A 21065-nucleotide genomic window follows, 5' to 3' on the forward strand; every position below is an offset into this window, starting at 1 on the left:
AGCATAGAACTGCAGGGCACAGTTCTGCAGTAGCCAGCCACCATATACAGACTATTTAGATTCCACTCTAAAATCCAACCCAGCCCTGGTTTTAAATGTCCATGTTCACATGGTGTTTTCAGCTGATTCATTTTACTGGAAATAAACAAAAACATGAAATCCCCACTGAAGTACATTCCTAGCTGCATGTTTGCACACTAAAGATAGGAATGATCCATCTTTTCAAGGTCTCATATTTTAAAAGCCTCTTAGGGTAAGAAGCACTTATTAATCCCTGTATTACATCTTTAAGGATAAAAACAGCGGTAATGAGACAGTTTAAAGCTACTTGTGTAATAAGGAGTCTATTAGGTTAATCATTACTTAGCAGCACAGAAATCATAAAAACAGGATTCACCCAGCATTCATTCTGTTGTCTTACCCTATATACATAACAGTTAGAGCTTGTCTTCAGAGAAAAGAAAATAGATTCCTTTTCAGTCTGACTAACCTAGAGTATGATAATCAGTTCTGAGGGGAATACTTTTAAAGAATATAAACTCATTTGCTGTTTGCATGACACTGCCAAATAAAAGACATAATTAATACTGTACTCAGGATTAACACTCTTATTGGGAACTGAAGTAACTGTTCAAAGCTTTTCCACTTTGTAAGCACAGACAAGGCACAACTGTAAGTTTATAAAACACAACAATGGAGGTGTCAAAGAGAAAGATTGAACAAGACCAAAAGTTGCCAGAAAGTGTCTATTAATAAAGTGGCATTAATACAAGTTGTGTTTTCTTATTCAAGAATTGTTCAGGTTCGTGCAGCATATGGGAAACAGCTTTTACTTTTAAAAAAAAATTAAATACTTTACAACCCATAACTAGAGTTCAGCAAGAAGTGGTTTTCCTCTCCCACACAAATTTGGGAAGTTTCAAACAATTTTCTCATGCCGAACTAGGACAAAAAAAATATCAAAGTTATTAAAAAATGTCAAAAACTGAAATTATTGCAACAAAAACATTTCAATTGACCCAATCAAAAACCTTTTTTCATAAAAAGTTTCTTTTGATTTTCTCCTATTTCATCATTTCTTTTACTATAAAATTTACCTACATTTCAAAAAAGGCATTTTCAAACTGAAAAACAGAATTTTGTTTTGAAAATGATGAAAAGGACATTGAATTTCTCATTTTAAATCTAAAAAAAGTTTAGAAATTGCTATTAAGGAGGATTTGGGCCAGTGCATCTGTGACTGGACAGCTGATCTCAATTGGGTTCAAATTGAGGACACCCAGGTCTAAAGGGGGTCCGGGGGGTGGGGGGGGGAAGAGAAGAAACACAGACCCAGCGAGTCTGAACCACTGAGCTGCAAGAAGCAGAAAATTTTCTGGGAGGGGCTGCCAGAATCCCCTGGGAGAGGAAGCAGTGGGAACCCTCTAGGGGGAAAAGGACCTCCAAGAGGAAATTCTTGGGGCTGGTCCTCAGTGAACTGAGAATGGAAGACTACTGCAGGATGCCCTAAAGTAGGACAGAGAGAGGTAAAGGGGAAAATCTCCAGATGAGCCGAGAAACTGTGTGGATATTTTGCTTATGTTGGAGAAATGAAATAAAACTGTCTGGAAAGACTGTGAGACAGTGGGTCCTTTGTGAGCTGGGGAAAAGGCCAGTCAATTACACCATTTCCCACAAAAAGGTTAAGTTTCAATGAACTGTTATTTTCGGACTAAAAAATGTTTCATCATAAAATTCCCAACCAGCTTGAATCATACACTTAATAGAGGTTTCTTCTGTCCAAAATGCTGTTTGCTTTACAATGCTTAACAACGTGAGTGAATCAGGCCAAGGACTGTTTTAAAATTGGAGATAGGCCTTTTCCACAATCCCAGATCCCTGAGCTTTGGGGAAGTCTAAATCTTGATCAGCACTGTATGGCCCAGGCCCTTGTTTACTTTCCTTGAGGAGACAGGGTTCTCATTGTGTTCCTTAGCCCTTCATTGCACATGCTGGTCAACTCCTACATAGGATATGTGCTCCCTCTCGCCTTCATGTAACTGAAGGGGACTATGCTGTGCTGCCCAATTTGCAAAAGACAAAGTTATCACTCATAAAAGCTATGCAACAGTAATGTTATCTGCCTCTCCTGTGAAAAGCTCTACAAAATCTGAGATATGTAGTACATTACTCATTGCAGAATATTTCGTTATGGGTAACTGTTCAAGACATGCTTGGTAAAAATCTGATCATGTTCAAGTCAGTGGGAATTTTGAGATTGACTTCAATGGGGTTGTTGGCGTCACTAGGCATAACCCTAGGTAACTCGGGTAGGTGGAAGACCACGAGTGTCTATGAAGCCCCCCTGCTCTAGGCCCAAGTGAACCAAAGCTCCTCCATGTTAAACTTTGTATAACAAAATGTGCTAACAGCTGCAAAAATGTAGGGTTAGCAGCCAGTTCTTTATTGTAAGACACTGAAGCTAGGCTGAAACTAGTTTTCAAGGCGGTTTTTAGATACAGCATACATGTTTGTAACAGAAAAGGGGGGGAGGAAGGGGGAGGCAAAAGACTGAGTGAGAAGAAATGCTGCAGCTGGACATAGGAGGGAGGGGGAGCAGGGGATAAGCTAGTCAGCAAGAAAAAGTTTTCAGTAAACAACTCAAGTATAAAAGAGAAAAGCTGCTTGTTTTAGTGTGCTTGATTTAAGGCGTACCAGTCTCCTGCCACCGCTTTGAGATCTCAAATAAACTTAGTTTGCTTCTCCACCCTGGTGTGTTTATTGGCACGAAGCACACCGGGCAATGGACCACATTGTTGCCCCCCTCAGGCACTCTGTGCCGGCAACAGGGCCAGGACCTTTTGAACTGAATTAGGTTGTCTTACCTATAAGTTAGTGTTCTAACTGCATACATATCCACCACTCCAAAAGGATTGGTAGGTCTGGACTAGCCCTCAATACACAGCTAGGTCAACAGAAGAATTTTTCCATTGACCTTGTGCTGTCTATGTTGGGACCATAAATGGTGACTCTATTGGTGCTGGAGCACCAACAGGGAAAAATGGTGGGTGTTAAGCACCCACTGGCAGCCCCCTATGAGCTCCTTCCCAGTGCCTCTCGCCCACCAGTGGGCCCCATTGATCAGCAACTCCCCTTGCTTTCCTCCCCCTTCCACAATCGTCTGTTCTGCAGCATGCAGGAGGCTCTGGGGGCGGAGCGAAGGCACAGCATGCTCGGAGGAAGGGACAGAACAGGGGCTGGGTGGGTTCGGGAAGGGGTAGAGTGGGGGCTGGCCAACCCCCAGCACATTAGAAAGATGGCACATGTGGCTGGGACTTAACTACATTGGTTACTCAGGAACCAATAACCAGTAACTATTCAGTGGCAGGGATTTTTCACATCTCTGAATGACCTATCTAGTTTGATTTAAATTTTCTAGTGTAGACCAGCTCCTGGAGTTATCAGAATTGTGTTATGTCTCCGCCAGAGCAGAGACAGAATGGTCAGCACTCAATGGTAGTCTATTCAAAGTAAGATACATTAGGACAATGCGTTTGCTTTAGCTGGGAGAGGACACTTCTTATGGGAAGGGAGAGGGAGTTTGGAATGTAATGGAAAGTTACCATGGCAGAACAAAAGAGGCTGATGAGCTCAGCAGGAATCTTTAAATAGACTGGAGGGGGCGGGGGGGAGCCATTTTGCACAAGATTAAGAGGAGAGAGACTGCTCTAGCAGCAGGGTAAGCAAGACCCCACCTGCCTGTTTGACAGAACACACATGATCCCCAAGAAAAGGGCAAGCTAATGAAGAACATTGCATTCAGAGTGTTTTATATGATCCGTACTCTCCAGCGTTTTACATTAAACTAGGAAAGAAAAGATAGATATTAGACATACGTGTGTGTGCACGCACGCTACTTCATGATTGCATGCCCAAGAGCTAAACGGTAAAATCACAAGCTTCATACACTTTGTGGGGCATCTGAGAGACAGATGTGTTCAAGTATTGGGGAATCTGAATGGTCACAGTGCCCAGAAGGACTGGGTACCACCACTCCCAGGGGCTGCGAGACAGAATGTCTGTGCCCTGAGAGAGTGTGTCTAAGGACCTCATGATTGAGGCATATCTGGACTTTATTCAGGCTCCAGGAGCTTGAAAAGCCTCAGGGACCCAGAAAAAAAGAGGACTGGATTCCTCTTATGGAAATCCTAGTGGCTGGCTGGCAGCAGGCACTCGCTAGGATGTGTGACATTAATGGTGGCGGCGTGTATGGGATCGATGACAGTGGGGAATTACCAGTAAAGTGCCAACAGCAGTGAAAACAAGTACTGCAGAAAGGAAGAGCACAGAGAAGTCTTGGTCTATTCAGGAAAGGAATAGCAAAACCAGGCAGGGAAAATTAGTTATGAAGAGCTGAAAAAAAAGAAAAAAGAAAAAAGTCAACTGGTTGAGACATGCAGAGAAAGGCAGGTCAGCACTGAGGAGTGAACAAAGGCACCAGTAGCTGACCTGCTGTTCTCAGAGGGCCAAAAATGAATGATGGTCCAGAATCACAGTAAACATTTAGACCATTGGCAGAGTCCAGCAGGCGGGCGAAACCTCAGACACTTTCCTAGAGGGATGGAGGGAGGAGGCTGAGAGGCTCCAGCAGTGATCGAGGATAGACCTGCAAGTAGACCAAGAGAAGCTGCAGACTATCTAGAAACTCAGTTGTTTGAAGCCCAGGAGCAAGACAGAGCAGATGGAAGAAGCAGCACCACTATGAGGAGAGAGGGGAGAACAAAGATACTTAGCATCAACTCAAGATGAAGAGATTGGGTCAGCAAAACCCTAATCTGGTAGATGGAGCCAGACCTCAGGTGCCTGTCCCAGTGGGTGGTGTAGACTCCAACTTATTTCCTTGCTTTGGGGAGGGCTATGCCGTAGACGTGTTTCTAAACACTTTGAAATGGGATGTGAATTGAAATGGGGGTGCAAATTGAACCAGAGGAAGCAGGAGGACATAGTATGGTACCTGGCTCCACACAGTCAAGGATTAAGTCCCTCAACATTTTCACTCATATGGACAGAGAGGACTACAGTAGAACCGCCGAATTAAAAACACCTCAGGAATGGAAGTTGTAAATTTTGAAAGAACAATTCAGAGTTATAAACAAGTGAACATTGACCCAATATAGCTTTGAAACTATGCAGAAGAAATAAGCTGCTTTTTTTTTTTAAGTAGTTTATGTTTAATAGTACTGTATTTGCCTGTCTTTTTTGGGGGCGGTGGTGGGGTGCAGGGGGAGCGTGTTGGTCTCTGCTGCTGCCTGGTTGTGTAACTTGCAGTTCCAAATGAGGTGTGTGGTTGACTGGTCAGTTCATAACTCTGGTGTTCTACTGTAAAAAGATTACGGGTGATGTAAACAAGCTTTTTGGTGAACCCCTGAAATGTAAAGATGATAGTTTTGAGGAGTTCAGAAGAAAGGAGATCTGACCTAAGCCGAGATATCAAACCAAATTAGGGGTTTTGTAAGAAAATGGGGAACTAGTTGGGTAGTTCCCAGGGAAGATGAGGCCTACAAATTAATGGGTTTAGAACTCTACAAACCCTGCCCCTCTGACCTAAAATCATGGTTAATGGACAAGGACAAGAGATGTAACTATAGCCAGGAAATGGGCAATATGCAGATAGCTGGCCCAAGTTTGATAAAAAATATTCAAGAGACAGTGGCACAAAGCTGAATGGAGAAGGGGAATAGGCTAAATCCAGACCTGTGGGGGGAGCCAAACCCTAATCGGACCCAACAAAGGAACATGGAGATCTGAAAAGCTTTTACTTTAACAAAAAAGGTCATAAGATGTTACACTGTCCAGTGCTAGAGAGACCAGGGGCTAGTGATAGCCTACAGTGGGTCCTGTGGCAGTGACTCTACCAACAGAAAACCCAGATCCAGCCCTGACAGTCAGTAAACCTGATTTCAGACCCAAAAGGGGAATCAAAAGTTTCACATTGGAGTTGGATGGGGAGAAGGCCCAGCGGCTGAGTATAACGGAGCCCAAGTGACTCTGGCACACCCAGAGGTGGTGAACCCCTCAAAAACCATCCCTGAGAGAGTCATGAGCATTCAGGGAATAATGGGCACCCATCCAAATCACAGGTCTAAGGATGTTGGGGTGCACTCCCAGCTACTGACCGAGGTCTTGCTGAGGAATGACTTAGAATCCTGGCCCGAGGCCACATGTGTGGTTACTCGGAGTGTAAAACAGAAAGCAGCAGCAGCCCTTGGCTCTGACCCTGGACTGCATGCTGACAGGTAGAGAGGCAGCTCTGAGCCGCTGCCTGGCAACCTAAATACATGCCCTGGGGATGAGCTGAATCCAGCCGATGAACTGACTTCCGAGGGAGGGAGAGTGGGTTCCAGTGACCAGGTTGAGACGAGTCTCTCAGCTCCTGCTAGGGAATTCCAACAGTAACAACTGACTTACCTCTCTCCAAAAAAGCCTCGGGTTGCAGCTGACTCCCCTGGCAGCCCTCTGACAGGAAGGCACCTGGAAAGGTTTCTCTGGGATCAGCTGCTACTCTACAGGAAATGTTGAGCCAGGGGGAATACTGAGACAATTGGTGGTACTGAAAAAGTATTGATTTAGGCTACTCTGTCTAGCCCATGATATACCTTTCTCAGGGCACTTGGGAATACAGAACACTAAAAAGCGCTCACTCCAGAATTTCTACTGGCCTGGGATTTCTGAGGCAGTGAAAAATACTGCAAGTCCTATGATCCGTGCCAGAGGGTAAGGAAGGGCCAGGACAAGGGTAAGACTGTCCTAATTCCCATTCCCAACAGAGGAACCCTTTCAGAGGGTTGTTGTGGACATTGGGGGGCCCCTTAGCAAAAGTTACCCAGATGGAGAAAAAAAATATTCTGATAGTAGCAGTTTACACTTCCCGCTATCCAGAAGCAGTAGCTTTGTCCTCTGTAGAGCCAGACAAAATGACTGATGCCTTGCTAGAAATATGTAGCCAGGTAGGGTTTCCTCATGAGGTTTTGACTGATTGGGGGCAAACTTTACATCTGTCCTACATGAAGGGCTACGAGATGTGGGATTCAACATTTCTGGTCACCTTCCTATCACCCCAGATGAACAGGCTGTTTGAAAGATTTAAAGAAACTCTTACAATGTTGAAAAAATGTTTGTGGATCCACACCCCCGTGACTAGGTTAAATGTTTACCTTAGCTGCTGTTTGCCTATTGGGAGGTTCCCCAGAAATCCACAAGATCCTCCCCTTTTGAACTGCTCTCCGTATGGGAGGAGAGTACAAGGCCCCTGGCCCTAATGAGAGAAGAGTGGGAAAGTATGGCGTCTCCCAACAAGGAGTCCATGGCGATGTATGTGTTGGCTTTTTGGGAAACACTCATTGAACCCATGCGTTTCACCCAGGAGAATCTAGCTAAAACTCAGGACAGAAAGTCTGATATGATCACACTGCATATGCTTGGGCATATGATACAGGTGACCAAGTTACGGTGCTCGTTTCAGTGCACAGAAATAAATTCCAAGCTGCCTGGGAAGGGCTGTTTGAAATCAAACATCTCAGGGTATGTCTACACTACGGGATTATTTTCATTTTACATAAACCGGTTTTGTAAAACAGATTGTATAAAGTCGAGTGTACGTGGCCACACTAAGCACATTAATTCGGTGGTGCGCGTCCATGTACCGAAGCTAGCATCGATTTCTGGAGCGTTGCACTGTGGGTAGCTATCCTGTAGCTATCCCATAGTTCCCGCAGTCTCCCCCACCCATTGGAATTCTGGATTGAGACCCCAATGCATGATGATGCAAAAACAGTGTCACAGGTGATTCTGGGTAAATGTCGTCACTCATTCCTTCCTCCGTGAAAGCAACGGCAGACAATCATTTCGCGCCTTTTTTCCCTGGATTGCCCTGGCAGACGCCATAGCACAGTAACCATGGAGCCCGTTCAGCTTTTTTTGTTTGTTTTTACTGTCATCGTATGTCTACTGGATGTTGCTAACAGAGGCGGTACTGCAGCGCTACACAGCAGCATTCATTTGCCTTTGCAAGATAGCAGAGACGATCATCAGTTGTTCTGTACCGTCTGCCACGCCATTGTAAATTGGCGATGAGATGACGGTTATCAGTCGTTCTATACCATCTGCTGCTGTCATAGGTGCCCCTGGCTGAGGTCGGCCAGTGGCGCAAAGACAAAAATGGGAATGACTCCCTGAGTCAATCCCTCCTTTATGGTATCTAAAAATAGAGAGTCAGTCCTGCCTAGAATATGGTGCAAGTGTACTAGAGAACCAGTGTACCAGAGAGCACAGCTGCTCTGTGTCCCATCCCGCAGAAATGATGAGCTACATGCTATTCTAGAGGGTGCCCCTGCAACAACCCCACCTGTTGTTTCCCTGCTCCCCCAACCCTCCCGGGCTACCGTTGCAGTGTCCCCCCATTTGTGTGATGAAGTAATAAAGAATGCAGGAATAAGAAACACTGACTTTTTAGTGAGATAAAATGAGAGGGAGGCAGCCTCCAGCTGCTAGGATAGTCCAGGCAGGACATTAAACAGTGCGGAGGAGAGGAGCCCAGCATCCCGCTGCTATGATAGTCCAGGCAGTACAGAATCTTTTCTTTACACGTGAAAGGGAGGGGGCTGATGGAGCTCAGTCCCCAGTTGCTTATGATGAAGATGGTTACCAGCCGTTCTGTATCATCTACTGGGAATGTCTGGGAGTCATTCCTATTTTTACCCAGGCGCCCCCAGCTGACCTCACCTGAGGCCAGCCAGGAGCACTCACGGGCTGATGATGACAGATAACAGTCATATTGTATCGTCTGCCACCGGGGAGGGGAGAGGAGAGGATACTGCCGTTCACTGCCGCAGCATCACATCTACCAGCAGCATGCAGTAGACATAGGGTGACACTGAAAAAAGTCAAGAAATGATTTTTTTCTCTTTTCTTTCATGGGGGGGAAGGGGGGTAAGTTAACGAGCTATACCCTGAACCACCCCGGACAATGTGTTTGACCCTACAGGCATTGGGAGCTCAGCCAAGAATGCAAATACTTTTTGGAGACTGTGGGATAGCTGGAGTCCTCAGTACCCCCTCCCTCCCTCCATGAGCGTCCATTTGATTCTCTGGCTTTCCGTTACACTTGTCACGCAGCACTGTGCTGTGGATTCTGTATCATAGCCTGGAGATTTTTTTCAAATGCTTTGGCATTTCGTCTTCTGTAACAGAGCTGTGATAGAACAGATTTGTCTCCCCATACAGTGGTCAGATACAGTATCTCACGTACGGTCCATGCTGGAGCTCTTCTTGGATTTGGGACTGCATTGCCACCTGTGCTGATCACAGCTCCACACTGGGCAAACAGGAAATGAAATTCAAAAGTTCACGGGGCTTTTCCCGTCTACCTGGCCACTGCATCCAAGTTCAGATTGCTGTCCAGAGCAGTCACAATGGTGCACTGTGGGATACCGCCCAGAGGCCAATACCGTCGATTTGCAGCCACACTAACCCTAATCCAATATGGTAATACCGATTTCAGTGCTACTCCTCTCGTCGGGGAGGAGTACAGAAACCGGTTTAGAGGGCCCTTTATATCGATATAAAGGGCCTCGTTGTGTGGACGGGTGCAGCGTTAAATCGGTTTAACGCTGCTAAAATCGGTTTAAACGCATAGTGTAGACCAGGCCTCAATGAGGTAAACTGTGTGGCTGAACTATCTAAACCACTCCCATTGACATCGAGTGTATGTGTGAACATGACATAACAATATTACAGCAGAGAGAATCTGGCCCTTGGGCACTGGGAGGGGAAAGAAGAGGTTCTCCACATAGATCTGGTAGCAGAAACAGGGGACAGTCCCTCTCTGGGACTCCTTATCCCTCTCTGATTACTTAACCCCCACATAGCAAGCCGAGAACAGAGCAAAGCTGCAGGTTTCTCACCAGGAATTTTCCAATAAGCCTACACAAATCTTGCCTGCTGTCCAATTAAAAGTTCACCTTCAAGCTTACTGTGAAAACAGCCCAAAGGCTGGAGAGAGAAAAATTGCTAACATACTGGACTTAGGGATGATCCAATGGTCAAATAGTCCATGGGAATCCCCCAATGTACTGGTACCTAAGAAGCCTGGGTCAGTCTGCGGGGATTACAGAAAGCTCAGTATCACAACATCTGATATATACCCCATGCCTAGAACAGATGAGATCTTGTGCAAGTTGGGAGTGGCCTCCAATTCCTGACCACAATTGACCTCAGTATAAGTTACTGGCAGGGGTTGTTGGCCTCAGATGCTAGGCTTAAATCAGCATTTACCACCCCAATTGGGTTCTGAGATCCTGGTCCTACCTTTTGACTTCAAGGGGGCTCTAGATACCTTACAGAACTGGTAGATTAATCACTACATGGGATGGGGGAGTTTAGCCTGGCACATATATAGATATTTGCATCTTCAGCCAGACATTGGAAGAGAATGCGACCCACATAAGGAGCATGCTTCACAGCATTCACACAGCAGGCCTGTAAAGATAGAGAAATTCAAAGCTGGAATGGCAGAAGTGGAATCTCAGCCACAGAGTGGGGATGAGCTGCATAAAACCAGAATCTGCAAGAGTGGAAGCCATTAAGCATTGTCCCACTCCTAATACAAGGAAGAAAAGGTACAATCCTGTATTGGGATGTCAGGATATTACAGGAGATTCGTCCCTCACTTTAGTACCCTGTCATAAACAGATAGTTAAGGGTTAACGTCTCTTTTACCTGTAAAGGGTTAACAAACAGTGAACCGGACACCTGACCAGAGGACCAATCAGGAAACAAAATACTTTCAAATCTCAGTGGAGGGAAGCCTGTGTTTGTGTTTTGGGGTTTTGCCTTGTTCTATCTGGGTCCTGGAAGGTACTAGACATGCAACCAGGTTTCTTGCCAATCTCCCTGCTACAGTCTCATATATTCAGAACAGTGAGTATTACGTAGAACAGGTGGTTATAGTCTTTTGATTGTTTTCTGTATTTGCAAATGTATAGTTTGCTGGAAGTATTTTAAATTGTATATTGCTGGGGGGAGGCTTCTTTCTAGTGTCTATAAGCTGAAAGACCCTGTAACTTTTACCATCTAAATTACAGAGACAACTTTTACTTTTTTTCCTCTTTCTTTTTATTAAAAGTTTTGCTTTTTAAGACCTGTTTGATTTTTTTCCCCTTGTAAGGCTCAAAGGAACTGAGTCTGTACTCACCAGGGAACTGGTGGGGGGAAAGGAGAGTGAGGAAGGCGGGGGAGGGGGGAGAAGGTAAATTTCCTCTTTGTTTTAGATTCACGAAGCTTGAATCTGTATTGTCTCTGGATGAGGGAGAAAGGGGTTTGAATCACAGTGATCTTCCAGGGTAACCCAAGGAGGGAAAGCCTAGGAGAGGCACTGGTGAGGGAAAGAGTTCACTTTCCTTTTGTTAAGATCCATGGGGTCTGGGTCTTGGGGGTCCCCAGGGAAGGTTTTGGGGGGGACCAGAGTGTATCAGGCACTCCAAGTCCGGATTGGTGGCAGCTATCAGATCTAAGATGGTAATTAAGCTTAGGGGAATTCATGCTGGTACCCCAACTTTTGGACTCCAAGGTTCAGATTGGGGATAGAATACCATGACATGTTGGCAGCAGTGTGGATAAAGTATAGGACCCAAAAAGCCAACAGGATTTTTTTTTGCCTCTTCTTTTCTCTCTGCTAGCTGGTTGTAAGCAGAAGAGAAGGTTTTAAAACTACAGCCAGAGAATTTTTTTTTCCCTGGCTCCTTTCTGGTTGTGCAGAGAGACTGCCTAAGGACACACACATTAAGGTTTAACATGGGTCTTTTGTTAAACAATAGGACTCCAGCTGTGAGTCAGCTACACCAGCAGAACATATTTGCATATCAAAGTGTTTTCTTTTGTTTTAACTTAAGCGTGAAAGATTAGGTAGAAGGAGTTAAAAAAAAGACTGTTACTAAGCAACCCCAAGAAGGCAACAAAGAAGCAGCAGTTCAGGCAGTAAACCAACAGAGAGCGCCCCAACACAAAAAAGCAGGAACCATGACTACCAAGAACGCACAGAAACAAGATCAAATCAAAGATGCAGACCACAAGCAACAAATGGAAAAAAGAGAAAAAGAGGTGGAGCAGAAAAAGAAGAAAAAAATCAAACTGGCAGCCCACAAAAGAGAACAAGCAGCAAAAGATGCGGCCCACCAACGAGATATGGAAAAGCCACAAAAACAAAGTGAAGAGAGAAAGCATGAAATGGACTTGGCACAGGCCAGGCAGCATGCTCCAGCCAATCCTAACAACCCTGCACCAATTATTGTTCCACATCACAAGAAATTTCCCACCTACAAGGCAGGTGATGACACTGAGGCCTTCTTAGAAAATTTTGAAAAGGCCTGCCTTGGCTACAGCATCCCTGAAGACCAGTACATGATAGAACTGAGGCCACAGCTCAGTGGACCCTTAGCAGAGGTGGCGGTTGAAATGCCTAAAGAGAACATGAACGATTATAAACTTTTTCAAACCAAGGCCAGATTCAGGATGGGGATAACACCTGAACATGCCCGTCGGCAGTTCAGAACCCTAAAATGGAAACCAGATGTGTCATTCCCCCGACACACCTACCACATTGCAAAGAAATATGAAGCCTGGATATCAGGAACAATGGTTAACAATATGGACGAGCTGCACCTCCTGATACAAATGGAGCAGTTCTTAGATGGTGTTCCCGAGGAAATAGAAAGGTACATCCTGAATGGGAAACTCAAAACGGTAACTGAGACGGGGAAGATTGGAGCCAAATGGATGGAAGTGGCAGAAAAGAAAAAAGCTACTGTCAAGGGGAGCGAATACCCCAGGGGGAACACCGACAATAAACCCTATAACCGAGGGCAGCCAAAGACCCCACCTACAATCCAAGGAAAGCCACAGACGCCCTATTCTCCCACCTCACCAGTCTCCAAGTAACCCACCTCAGCCCAGTGACCAGTCAGCTGGGCGATGCTTTAAGTGTAATGAACTGGGACATATAAAGGCCAACTGCCCAAAGAACCCAAACCGAGTGCAAGTCATTACACCACCATCACATCAAAGACCCCCAGGCCCAGATGCCTCTCAAATACCCTTGGAGCAAAGGGAAATTTTGAGAGTGGGCGGAAAGAAGGTTACTGCGTGGAGAGAGACAGGGGCACAAGTGTCAGCTATCCACCAATCCTTCGTGGACCCCATATTCATCAATCCAAAGCCCCAAGGGACCATTTACCCCTTCATGTCACAAGCCGTAGACTTGCCTACAGCTGAACTGCCTGTCCAGTACAAAGGCTGGTCAGGAATGTGGACTATTGCAGTCTATGACAATAATCCCATCCGCATGCTGCTGGGGGAAGACTTGGCCAACCAGGTGAAGCGGGCCAAAAGAGTGGAAATGGTTACACGCAGCCAAGCCAGGCAAGTTTCCCAACCCTTTCCTGTTCCTGAGCCGTCCACAGAGGCCCCGTCTGTGTTATCAGAGACCGAATCCCAGACAGAGGTAGTGGACCCGGATCCCCTGCCAACAACTGAAACAGCCATAGTGACTCCAGTCCCAAACCCGGAACTGGAAAAGCAAACAGCACCAGTGCCAGCAATTGCAAACCAATCTTCAACCCCAACGTCAGAGGGCACCAGCAAGCCTGAACTGGCAGAAGCAGCAGACAACCATACCCAAGAGGCTCAGCCAGAGCCTGGAATACCATCTGGTGCACCAGAGGAGAGCAGTTCACCAGCAACGAAAACCACTCCATCACCTACATTGCTTCCAGAGGGACCAAGCCCAAGCCCAAAGAAGAACTGGTGTCTCCAGCTTCAAGGAAACAGTTCCAGACTGAGCAGGAAGCAGATGACAGCCTTCAGAAAGCTTGGGCGGTGGCACAGAGCACCCCACCGCCTCTCAGCTCTTCTAATCGATCCCGGTTTGTTGTAGAACAAGGACTTTTATACAAGGAGACTCTTTCTGGTGAACACCAGGAAGACTGGCACCCGCAAAAACAGTTGGTGGTTCCAATTAAGTACCAGGGGAAACTCTTAAGCTTAGCCCATGATCATCCCAGTGGCCATGCTGGGGTGAACAGAACCAAAGACAGGTTGGGGAAGTCCATTCACTGGGAGGAGACGGACAAGGACATTGCCAAGTATGTCCGATCTTGTGAGGTGTGCCAAAGAGTGGGAAAACCCCAAGATCAGGTCAAGACCCCTCTCCAGCCACTCCCCATAATTGAGGTCCCATTTCAGTGAGTAGCTGTGGATATTCTGGGTCCTTTCCCAAAAAAGACACTCAGAGGAAAGCAGTACGTACTGACTTTTGTGGACTTTGCTACCCGATGGCCGGAAGCAGTAGCTCTAAGCAACACCAGGGCTAAAGCTGTGTGACAGGCACTAACAGACATTTTTGCCAGGGTAGGTTGACCCTCCAACATCCTTACAGATTCAGGATCTAATTTCCTGGCAGGAACCATGAAAGAACTGTGGGAAACTCATGGGGTGAATCACTTGGTTGCCACCCCGTACCACCATCAAACCAATGGCCTGGTCGAAAGGTTTAATGGGACTTTGGGGGCCATGATACGTAAATTCGTCAATGACCACTCCAATGACTGGGACCTAGTGTTGCAGCAGTTGCTTTTTGCCTACAGGGCTGTACCACATCCCAGTTTAGGGTTTTCACCATTTGAACTTGTGTATGGCCACGAGGTTAAGGGGCCATTACAGTTGGTGAAGCAGCAATGGGAGAAGGTTACGCCCTCTCCAGGAACTAACATTCTGGACTTTGTAAGCTGCCTACAAAACACCCTGCAACACTCTTTAGCCCTTGCTAAAGAAAACCTAAAGGATGCTCAGGCAGAGCAAAAGGCCTGGTACGATAAACATACCAGAGAGCGTTCCTTCAAGGTAGGAGACCAGGTTATGGTCTTGAAGGCACAACAGGCCCATAAGATGAAAGCATCATGGGAAGGGTCATTCACGGTCCAAGAGCACCTGGGAGCTGTTAACTACCTCATAGCATTTCCAAATTCCTCCCTAAAACCCAGGGTTTACCATGTTAATTCTCTCAAACCCTTTTATTCCAGAGACGTACAGGTTTGCCAGTTTACAGCCCAGGGAGGAGATGACGCTGAGTGGCCTAAAGGTGTATACTACGAAGGAAAAAGTGACGGTGGCGTGGAAAAGGTGAACCTCTCCACAACCCTGAAACGTCTGCAGCGGCAACAGATCAGGAAGCTGTGCACTAGCTTCGCCCCATTGTTCTCAGCCACCCCAGGACGGACTGAATGGGCATACCACTCCATTGACACAGGTAATGCTCACCCAATTAGAACCCCACCCTACCGGGTGTCTCCTCACGCCCAAGCTGCTATAAAACGGGAGATCCAAAACATGCTACAGATGGGTATAATCCGCTCATCTACCAGTGCATGGGCATCTCCAGTGGTTCTGGTACCCAAACCAGATGGGAAAATATGCTTTTGCGTGAACTACCATAAGCTAAGTGTGATAACTCGTCCAGACAACTATCCAATGCATGCACCGATGAGCTATTGGAGAAGTTGGGACATGCCCAGTTCATCTCTACAATAGACTTAACCAAGGGGTACTGGCAAGTACCGCTAGACGAACCTGCCAAAGAGAGGTCAGCCTTCATCACCCATGCAGGGGTGTATGAATTTAATGTGCTTCCTTTTGGGCTGTGAAATGCACCCGCCACCTTCCAAAGGCTAGTAGATGGTCTACTAGCAGGATTGGAAGAATATGCAGTTGCCTACCTCGATGATGTGGCCATTTTTTCTAACTCCTGGCCCAAACACCTAGAATACCTGGAAAAGGTCTTTGAGCGCATCAGGCAGGCAGGACTAACTGTTAAGGCCAAAAAATGTCAAATAGGCCAAAACAGAGTGACTTACTTGGGACACCAGGTGGGTCGAGGAACCATAAACCCCCTACAGGCCAAGGTAGATGCTATCCAAAAGTGGCCTGTCCCAAAGTCCAAAAAACAGGTCCAATCCTTCTTAGGCTTGGCCGGGTATTACAGGCGATTTGTACCACACTACAGCCAAATCGCTGCCCCACTGACCGACCTAACCAAAAAGACCCAGCTGAATGCAGTTAAGTGGACTAATGAGTGTCAGAAGCCCTTTACCCAGCTTAAGGCGACGCTCATGTCTGACCCTGTGCTAAGGGCCCCGGACTTTGACAAACCATTCCTAGTAACCACAGATGCATCTGAGCGTGGTATAGGAGCAGTTCTCATGCAGGAAGGACCGGATCACAACTTCCATCCTGTCGTGTTTCTCAGCAAAAAACTGTCTGAAAGGCAAAGTCACTGGTCAGTTAGTGAAAAGGAATGCTGCACCATTGTGTACGCCCTGGAAAAGCTATGCCCATACGTTTGGGGATGGCAGTTCCAGCTACAAACCGACCATGCTGCGCTAAAGTGGCTTCATACTGCCAAGGGGAACAACAAAAAACTGCTTCGATGGAGTTTAGCTCTCCAAGATTTTGATTCTGGAATTCAACACATTTCAGGAGCTTCTAACAAAGTAGCTGATGCACGCTCTCGTAAAAGTTTCCCAGAATCCACTGGTTAAAATTTGTCCTTGAAATGTAAAAAGCTTTGTAGTTTACATACTTAGTAGTATATGTAAAGGTGCATGTGTTGTATTAATCTGTTTATTCTAAAGTTCTAAGAAGAAATCACCGCCAGTGAGGTTCCCCACTGTCTGCAATTTGGGGGGGCGTGTCAAACAGATAGTTAAGGGTTAATGTCTTTTATCTGCAAAGGGTTAACAAACAGTGAACCGGACACCTGACCAGAGGACCAATCAGGAAACAAGATACTTTCAAGTCTCAGTGGAGGGAAACCTTTGTTTGTGTTTTGGGGTTTTGCTTTGTTTTCTCTAGGTCCTAGAAGGGACTAGATGTGCAACCAGGTTTCTTGCCAATCTCCCTGCTACAGTGTCTTATATATTCAGAATAGTGAGTATTATGTAGAACAGGCGGTTATAGTCTTTTGATTGTTTTCTGTATTTGCAAATGTATAGTTTGCTGGAAGTATTTTAAATTGTATATTGCTGGGGGGAGGCTTCTTTCTAGTGTCTATAAGCTGAAAGACCCTGTAACTTTTACCATCTAATTTACAGGGACAATTTTTACTTTTTTGCCTCTCTTTTTATTAAAAGTTTTGCTTTTTAAGACCTGTTTGATTTTTTCCCCTTGTAAGGCTCAAAGGAACTGAGTCTGTACTCACCAGGGAATTGGTGGGGGAAAGGAGAGCAAGAAAGGCAGGGGAGCGGGGGAGAGAAGGTAAATTTCCTCTTTGTTTTAGATTCACGAAGCTTGAATCTGTATTGCCTCTGGGTGAGGGAGAAAGGGGTTTGAATCACAGTGATCTTCCAGGGTAACCCAGGGAGGGAAAGCCTAGGAGAGGCACTGGTGAGGGAAAGAGTTCACTTTCCTTTTGTTAAGATCCAGGGGGTCTGGGTCTTGGGAGTCCCCAAGGAAGGTTTTGGGGGGACCAGAGTGTATCAGGCACTCCAAGTCCAGATTGGTGGCAGCTATCACATCTAAGCTGGTAATTAAGCTTAGGGGAATTTGTGCTGGTACCCCAACTTCTGGACTCCAAGGTTCACATTGGGGATAGAATACCATGACATACCCTGACTGCCCTATCACTCATTTATGTAAAAAGGGTGAGCTAGGATCTGAACGCTGCCAACAGGCTTTCTGTCAACTGAAGAAAGCCCTGAGTACAGACTCGGTTCCGATAATCCCAGTCTTCGACACATTTTTGTATTTTAGAAACACCTGGGGCATGGGTCTTAGGGCTATGCCGATGCAAAGTGATGAAAAGGGGGAGAGACTTCACTGTGCATCTGAGCAAGAAACTGCTTCCCTGAGAGAAAAACTATGTGATAACTGAAAAACGAACATGTGGCAACAGTGCAGGCCCTCGGCAAATTGCAGCCCTATCTTTTCAGATGATATTTCACAGTGTATACTGATCACTAGCCTGCTTTCATCAAATGAAAAGACAAATGCCTAGTTGCTAAAATGGAGCCTGGTGTCTCAAGATTATGATATGGGAATGCTTCAGCTTAAAAGGAATGCAAATTTGGTCACTAATGTTCTGTCCAGGAAATAAGTCAGTGGGGTCCCTGTGGTGTGGCTGGACAGCCACCCTTGTTAATGTCCACTTGTCTAAAGGGGAGATGAGGCAGATGTGAGACTTGGAAGTGTAAATAGTTCAAACAATTATATTTAAGTGTGCCAGACAAGCACGGCCTTTGGGGACACTAAGCATGAAGTGGGTTTCCTGCCAAACCTTTTGAAGCTATGCCCTTAGCACAGGGCCATTAACCGGTGATTACCAGTCCAGAGTAAGCAAAGAAGTTAGCAGAACTGCATCTGAATTTTGCGGTACAGTCCTAATCCCTTAGTCTTTGTGAGCTGGTAGAAATATAGATCAACGGAGATTATTGTTTAATTTTACAGACATACATTCTAGAGGAAAAACAACAAGGCAGGATGACAGCAGGAGACTGAAATGATTGTTTAGAATTTGCTGTGTGACTTTCCTTACCTACATTTCTCAAACTTTGCACGGTGACAGCAAATCCCTTTGTCCGGGGCAGCAGATGGTACTTGAGTTTAGGCAGGCCTTTGGCTTCAGCAACCTGCATGCTGATTTGGTGCTTCTGCTCTGTGAATCTCGTGCCCTCACAGTGTATCAAGAACTGAAAGCAAGACGGCTATAGTTAGAAAACCAGCTCACACATTGATCACAAAACAAACATTCACTAGTTTGGGTTTCTTTAAACCTTCCTTCTTATTAGCTGTATTTTGGGAATGAAGTGGGTGAAAGGAAACAAAAAACTTGAAAAAACCTTACTTTCCTTCTGATTGCTCTTTTGTCTGGTATTACTGCTCAGACTGCTGTGGTCTGCAGAATTTTGAGCAAGAAATGCAAGTGTTTTTCAATAAAACCACTCCCTTTCTTATATTACCACAACAGACCAAAAAAAAAAAAAAAAGGTTCTCCAGTGATAACATGAAGGCTGGTTACCTTGAGGAGCACCAAGGCAGTGCACTAGGACTTCTGTTCTGACTGAGTACTGTACCTGTTATCATCTCAAAGGGGATGTACTAGAGACAGGTCCAAACCAGAACTTCAGATTCCAAACTTCCCTCAACTATGGGAAAGTTCAAATCCAGATCTCAATCCATATTTCATGGCTGACCTCTCAGGCCCATTCCAAGTAAATATTTAAAGAAGGGACCAACCTGTGATAGTCTATATTATGATGTTCACCAAGACTATGATAAATTATGTCCAAAGTATGCCTTGTGAGCTATCATTTGAAACATCAACCTGCTGAACATTACTGTCCTGGTAAACTATATGTGGCAACACTATATAAGAGGTTATAAGATTCTACTGTATGATTGTTACTCAAGTATGTTATAATTCTGTGCAACACCCACAAACCAGTTTTTCCAGAGGAAAAAAACTCACTGGCCCCAGCCAGGTGTTAAAGAGCTATCACCAGCTTAAGCAGCCACTCTTCAGTAATGGGAAGGTGCAGACGAGAAATTTACATTTCGTCACAGAGATAGTCCAATCCTCACATCCGCAAAAGACTACTTGTTACCTGCACCCCAGTCGGGGGTAATTCTCAAAGAGGGGAGGGTGGTATATATGAGAGAGAGAGAGAGAGAGAGAGACAGACACAGACAGACAGACGACACAAAGGCCTTCATTTCAGCTCTCCTTCATGACATCACTGACTCTCAAAGAACTGAACTAAGCGGGAAGAGTCCCAGGCATATGGTGAGATAAAATCTTTGCTTTTAAATTCACTTAGCTTAAGATATTAGCCTGCATTTTACTCTTGTTTTCTTTTGTAACCATTCCTGTCTTTTATGCCTCATCATTTGTAAATCACATAAAATCTATTTCTGTAGTTAATAAACTTATCTTGTTGTTTTATCTTAACCAGTGTGTTTGGATTAAAGGTGTGAGGGTACCTCCATTTGGGATAACACTGCTAGTACATAGATCATTTTCCTTTGCTGAAATGGACTGTCTATGAGCTTACATTGCTCAGTAGTGTGCTAGACAGTACAAGACACACATTTATGGGGGAACAAGGCTGGGACTAAGAATGTGCTGGTGTTGCCCTGTATGTAATTCATGAGTGACTGGTCATAGGGCTCGTGTATTTAGCTGGGAGTGAATTTGCATGCTGAAGGCTGTGAGAACAGGCCAGGAGGGGATGTTCTGACAGCACAGCAGTTAAAAGGCACTTCAGACTAGAGAATTAAGAGGACACAGCTGCTCAACAATCCAGATTGTACCCTGGCTAATGTGACACCATCACCACTTATTTTCCACCAGAATGTCATTTTCTTCCACGTTTTAAAGTTCAATAGCACGGACAGCTACAAAGATACACGAGCTGTAAAATGCTGAGGAGGAAATAGCTTTTTTGGGAATAATCACATTCACATTCCATCCATATAAACCAAACAACCTGAGGGTTTGATACCTGAACAAAGTCATGACACAAACTGCTCCCAATGATGTAACAAAGATCAGCTATTTTAATTTCCATAGAGAAGAGGAGATGTATTAACCTGCATCATGGCCCTGTGGAGCCCCTCCACTATAGCACAAGTAATTACATGTAAATGCATGTTTCCTAGTGGTGATGGATCTAGACAAATCCTGGCTCTTAAATTGCTTTGGTGCTAGAGAGGAAGTATATGCCATCCAGCGGTTAAGGGCACCAGCCTTGGGAGAGCTGGGTTCAAGCCCCTGCTCTGCTATGGGCTGCCTGTATGACTGTCATTTAGTTTCTCTCCATCTCATTTCCCCATCTATAAAAAGGAGATAACAGCACTTCCCTACTTTACAGGGGTGTTGTGAGGGTAAGTACATTAAAGACTGAGATGTACAGATACTGCAGTAATGAGGGTCATAAAATATCTAGAATAGGCAGACACGATTCTGACAAGTCTTTAGGGGAGCC

At 45.4% G+C, this 21065-nt stretch overlaps 1 protein-coding gene across 6 annotated transcripts in view; it reads right to left on the reverse strand.

Moving 5' to 3' along the window:
- The window catches only part of AGPAT4 (1-acylglycerol-3-phosphate O-acyltransferase 4), a 129918-nt gene that overhangs the window by 26369 nt on the left and 82484 nt on the right, over window positions 1-21065 (reverse strand). For 5 of the 6 annotated variants that reach the window (XR_003999646.1, XR_003999645.1, XM_030556696.1 and 2 more), the window contains one exon: window positions 18617-18770. Coding sequence is in view for 4 of the 6 variants with exons in the window: in XM_030556696.1 (XP_030412556.1) it covers window positions 18617-18770 (154 nt within the window). In the remaining 2 variants the exon portion in view is untranslated. The remainder of the gene's footprint in view (window positions 1-18616; window positions 18771-21065) is intronic. The other variant, XM_030556699.1, reaches the window with a different exon arrangement.

Source organism: Gopherus evgoodei, chromosome 3, assembly GCF_007399415.2.
Source record: "Gopherus evgoodei ecotype Sinaloan lineage chromosome 3, rGopEvg1_v1.p, whole genome shotgun sequence".
In the NCBI taxonomy this organism is placed as follows: domain Eukaryota; kingdom Metazoa; phylum Chordata; order Testudines; family Testudinidae; genus Gopherus; species Gopherus evgoodei.